This window comes from Adiantum capillus-veneris, chromosome 27 (assembly GCF_014529385.1).
Source record: "Adiantum capillus-veneris isolate H3 chromosome 27, ASM1452938v2, whole genome shotgun sequence".
NCBI classification, from domain to species: Eukaryota; Viridiplantae; Streptophyta; class Polypodiopsida; order Polypodiales; family Pteridaceae; genus Adiantum; species Adiantum capillus-veneris.
In genome coordinates, this window is record NC_140957.1 from 78017306 (window position 1) to 78023171 (window position 5866).

At 45.6% G+C, this 5866-nt stretch overlaps 1 protein-coding gene across 1 annotated transcript; it reads left to right on the forward strand.

Moving 5' to 3' along the window:
• Nucleotides 1–3459: 3459 nt before the first annotated feature.
• On the forward strand, nucleotides 3460–5560 carry LOC147422245 (putative aldo-keto reductase 2). Its single transcript, XM_086503807.1, has 5 exons — nucleotides 3460–3754; nucleotides 3950–4153; nucleotides 4319–4491; nucleotides 4620–4722; nucleotides 4847–5560. The coding sequence occupies exons 1-5, from the start codon at nucleotides 3533–3535 to the stop codon at nucleotides 5192–5194; spliced, it is 1050 nt and encodes a 349-aa protein (XP_086359933.1). The 5' UTR covers nucleotides 3460–3532; the 3' UTR covers nucleotides 5195–5560.
• Nucleotides 5561–5866: the final 306 nt, after the last annotated feature.

A 5866-nucleotide genomic window follows, 5' to 3' on the forward strand; every position in this document is an offset into this window, starting at 1 on the left:
GGCAACTCTACGCTGCTCGCATCTCTATCGCTCGAGCGGCCTTAATGTTGCTCGCTCCTGGAATGTACTCACACCCGTCAGTATCGTAGAGGATTCTGGCTTATTTTATTTTTCATAATGGGTGCCACATACTGGTTATCATCTCCAATTTATCAATTGGAATCTCACTATATTCCATCTCAAGCTCTGTGGGTAGCCAAGTTCAAGGGCCAAAAGAAACACTTGTCAGCGAGAATTGAACCCGACACACCGCAATCAGGAAGCATCCTTTGTGTTGAACCATCCCACCAGCACCAGGTGCTTGTGACATTGCTTGCCCCTTTGTTATAAACAAGCAAGCCCCCAGTCCTCTCCCGCCCCCGTGTCCTCCCTAGCCCAGTCGTCGTTGTCCAGCACACATAGCTCTTCCAATCTCGCATCACATTCTCCTACTCTGTCTGCTTGCTACAAGCCACGTTCTTCGCTGTCCTGCCTGCGAGTCGCTAAAGTGAAGAAAATGAAAGCATCTCCCAAGATTCCAATCTTTAACGAGCTATTTGAAATCGTGGCAACATATGATAGACGTAACAGAGTCCTGCTTGAATTTTTTGAGAGGCAGCTCATGTGATGTCACGGCCCACGACACGACTCTACCCCTTGCCCCCGTCCTTTATAAACCTGTCGAAGCGTGCCTCTGCTAAAAGCTCTCCTCTCATCCCGTCGAAGCGTGCCTGCGAGTCGCAACCTCCTTCCCTGCTATAGTGAAGAAAATGAAAGCATCTCCCAAGATTCCAATCTTTAACGAGCTATTTGAAATCGTGGCAACATATAAGAGACGTAACGAAGTCCTGCTTGAATTTTTTGGAGAGGAGCTACTGTGATGTCACTACCCACGACACGACTGTACCATGCAATGCAATGAAGGCAGTGTCTGTTGCATGCAATGAAGGCCAAGACAATCGAAAAATGCTGAGGATTGATCTTTTGAGAGTGTGCATGGTGGCTGGGGCTGTTGCTATGAGAGAGAACGAGACAGTTGTAGCGGTTCTTTTGTGAATTGGAGATGGCATACACAATATGCCCCCTTTGAATATGTGGGCATCACTGGTGGAGAGAGCAGGTTGTTAGAAAGCAATTCCGAGCAACTGAGACACACACACATAGAGAGAGAGAGAGAGAGAGAGAGAGAGAGAGAGAGAGAGAGAGAGAGAGAGAGAGATGTTGAACCATCGACGTTGTAGAGAGAGATGTATGTGTGTGGTTGTGCTTCTATGACTCCAAGCTTGCATGGCGACTATGGTTGGTGAGAAAGAGTTGATGGAGTGTGTACAAATGATTAGAGAAAAAGCAACAAACAAAGTGACTCATGGGTTGTTGGTAATAGGGGGTGGATATTATTTCTATAACAGATGGTGGCATGAGCGAGAGATAGGGAGTCAGGGAATCAGATGAAAGAGTTTGAGACTTTAGAGCAAATTTGGAAATCACCAATGTCTTGAAGATTTGGCCATATGGATAGATCTCAAACTATTTCTAAAGGCCAAAACTTCCACAAGGAAGTACTTGAAAATCTCTTTCGATCCATGCTCTCAAAACTTTGGCTAAGATTTGGCCATGTCGTCAAATCTTAAGCTCAGTTTGAAAGTGGGAATCCAAGAAGTCCCAAGTTCACTAATATGGTGTTACTAGATGTGTAAGTGTGGCCGCAAGTTGACGAGAGGAGAGAGACTAGGTCAATAGACGACGTTAATCTGATCATGCACAATGAGAGAGAGAGAGAGAGAGAGAGAGAGAGAGTTCACTTGTTGTTTCAACTGCGAGTAATGGGTCCGCGCATGTATCCGAGGAAAAATAACTTCTCTCTCTGTGGCGTGTTACCACACACCAATCAATCTCCTTTCCGGACTAATCTTTCTGGAATTATCTTTGCTTTTTCTTCGAAACTGCTACAGATATCGAATGTTTCTATTTTTCTACAGGCTACATCGGGCATCGAAAATTTAGACTTTGGAATCTCTTGGGGTTGTTTCCCACGCACATTGGTTCAATTAACCTGATTCTTTCTCTATACTTGAATCTTCAGCTCAATTCATAGGAAAAATCCCTGAGTCTCTTGGGATTGTTTACCTTTTCCTTCTACTTCTCGTTCTTCGTAAAACTCCGGCTACTTCTACTTCTTCTCCTTATTCCCTCGTGCCAAATTCCATGGTGGTTTATATATCCATCGATTCTAAACTTATCATCAACCAAGCTTAGAATTCTTAAACAGCTCTCACTAAGTCATACTGGCTCACCTCCAAGCTACAAAAGGAGTGGGATAAGGCCTCATAGTGGTTCGAGCTCTATTTTATTCATTTGCTTACGAGATTCCTCCTACTTGCCTCTCAAAGCCTACCTTAGGATTCCTACCTCTTAAAAGGAAGAGTCGAGGATATTTCGAACCCGGAACCATAAGGACTGCAAGATTACGAATTACTACCTTAGGATTCCTACCTTTTAAACGGGAGAGTCGAGGATTCGAACCCGGAACCAGAAGGACTGCAAGATTACAAATGCTTACGTAACCAATCGAGCATCCCTGCAAGGCTGACGATGATGGAAATTCGTTCAATAATGAAAAGATGAACATCCACTACCTGCTTGCACGGAGCAAGGCAGATGACTGCCACAGAGCAGGGCTTCCCCCCTGCTCCTCCCTGCTACACCTGGATTTTGTGCGTGCTCTCACAAGCTCCATGTGCTCGCTCGTCGGCAACTCTACGCTGCTCGCATCTCTATCGCTCGTCGGCAACTCTACGCTGCTCGCATCTCTATCGCTCGAGCGGCCTTAATGTTGCTCTCTCCTGGATGTACTCACGCCCGTCAGTATCGTAGAGGATTCTGGCTTATTTTATTTTTCATAATGGGTGCCACATACTGGTTCATCTCCCAATTTATCAATTGGAATCTCACTATATTCCATCTCAAGCTCTGTGGGTAGCCAAGTTCAAGGGCCAAAAGAAACACTTGTCAGCGAGAATTGAACCCGACACACCGCAATCAGGAAGCATCCTTTGTGTTGAACCATCCCACCAGCACCAGGTGCTTGTGACATTGCTTGCCCCTTTGTTATAAAACAAGCAAGCCCCCAGTCCTCTGCCCGCCCCCGTGTCCTCCCTAGCCCAGTCGTCGTTGTCCAGCACACATAGCTCTTCCAATCTCGCATCACATTCTCCTACTCTGTCTGCTTGCTACAAGCCACGTTCTTCGCTGTCCTGCCTGCGAGTCGCAACCTCCTTCCCTGCTAAAGTGAAGAAAATGAAAGCATCTCCCAAGATTCCAATCTTTAACGAGCTATTTGAAATCGTGGCAATATATGATATACGTAACGGAGTCCTGCTTGAATTTTTTGGAGAGGAGCTCATGTGATGTCACGGCCCACGACACGACTCTACCCCTTGCCCCCGTCCTTTATAAAGCCTGTCGAAGCGTGCCTGTGCTGTAAAAGCTCTCCTCTCATCACTACACACGGCCAGCCTGCTATCTAAGAATTTCTTCACCTGCTGCATTTTACATGGCTCCACCTGCTGTTAAGTCGGTTCCTTTGGGGTCGCAGGGCCTCCACGTTTCCGCTCAGGGCCTGGGATGTATGGGCATGTCGTCCTTCTTTTATGGTCTCCCCAAGCCTGACGCCGACATGATCGCGCTCATTCACCACGCCGTCCACTCCGGCATCACCTTCCTCGACACCTCTGATGTCTATGGCCCCTTCACCAACGAGCTCCTCCTGGGCAAGGTATTCATTCTGTATTGTTTTCTCATGATTTAAGGTGGCATGTTGTATTCTGATTGAGCCAGTGTTTGTATGCATTTGTTGATGCGCGCTCACTAGCTTGTCAATAGTTACCCACTTCCAATGTAGTTGAAACCTACAAACATTTGTCTGTGTGCGCATGTAATCGATCATTTGGTTCTTAATGTATGTATACAGGCTCTCAAGGGCATAAGACATAAAGTCCAGCTTGCCACAAAGTTTGGCGCCACGATTGATACAGATACTGGCACATTTGGCATCAATGGAGATCCTGCATACGTGCGTGCAGCTTGCGAAGCTAGCCTTAGGAGGCTTAATGTGGATTACATTGACTTGTACTACCAACATCGTATTGACACCAACGTTCCGATTGAAGTTACGGTGAGGTTACCTCCATAGAAGCTAAGCTGCCATGTTTTAATCATGGAACATATAACTTCAAACAGATGCGAACATTGAAATCACACAGCATGTAAAATGCAGCAATACACGTATTTTTCAGGCACTTGTTGTTCGGCATGAGTTTTTATGTGCTCTGCTCCACAGGTGGGGGAAATGAAGAAGCTAGTGGAGGAAGGAAAGGTGAAGTATCTGGGGCTATCCGAGGCTTCAGCATCAACCATACGGCGGGCTCATGCAATTCACCCCATTAGTGCCGTCCAACTGGAGTGGTCTTTGTGGTCGCGTGATGTGGAGAAAGACATCATACCCACCTGCAGGTGATCCTTGTTTCTTTTCATCTACTCTTCACGCTTGTATGTGTGTGATGCATGCTGTGTTGACCGTGGTTGACAGAAAGAATAAAACTGTCACTTCACACTGGCTCCTTTTCTCACATTAATTGCAGGGAACTCGGGATTGGAATAGTTGTGTATAGCCCGCTTGGTCGAGGGTTCTTTTCAGCTGGTGCAAAAATCCTAGAAAACGCAACAGAAACAGATTTCCGCAAGGTATGTTGTGCTGTTCGATAAGCTTGCAGAATCATTTATATGCTGAATAGTCTGTGTGCAATCTATACGTTAAAACTCACTTCCTTTTTTCATTGGCCTGTTTGCATGGTACTTGAAAGTGTAGATTGCGCAGCCAAGGATGCAGGGAGTAAATCTTGAAAAAAATCAGATCTTGTTTGAAGCATTACAAGAGTTGGCTGCAAGAAAAGGGTGCACGCCAGGACAGGTCGCACTTGCTTGGGTTCAGCACCAAGGGGATGACGTCGTACCCATTCCCGGCACAACTCGCGTCAAGAATTTCGAGGAAAATGTGGGTGCCCTTGATGTGAAGTTGAGCAAAGCAGAGGTGGAGGAGATTGTGGCTTTGTTTCACGAGGGCGCTATTGCCGGAGAGCGTTATGAGGATGCACATCTGTTGATGTCTCACCAGAATTCCGATACTCCTCCCTTGTCTGCATGGACAGCTCCTTGATTTTGCGTTTTCATCTCTCTTGCTGCAAGTTGATGCGACTATGGAAGCATCCAAGTTCCAGTTACTAGAAGCTTGTGAAGGCAAGCTACCGACATGCCATCACAACAATTCCTCACTACTCTGACTCTCTACCCATCCAAACGACTATGCACTCCCAATGATGATGAGGAATCACATCATAGACTTCTTGTCCGTATTATCACCATCCAAATTAGCATCTATGTATCCCTATAGCTCCAATACTACATATACATTGCATAAAACATGCACATAATGAAGTTTACCTCTAATTTTGGGATCAAGAGGTAACCTACCAAGACCAGAAATCAAAACTGCATAAACCTTCAAATACAAACTAGAGTTTTCTACATGAAGGCTTTCCAACATTGCAGATTAAAGAGTACAGTTTTGTTTTTTCTTCATACTGCAACTCAACAGCATCATTCCAATTGTGGTATGCTGATCGTAACAATCATGGAAGTTTCCATATCTCTACAATTGTACCGTATGACCATACAACACAACCTACCATACAGTATGACATGGCATAGCTACCCGGAATGGGAAATCTGAATGGCAACATGCATGAAATGTTATTCCCTTTTATGGATACTCATGTCTGAAACACGAAACACGGATTCGGAATGGGAGATAGGAACAGGGAACACAGAC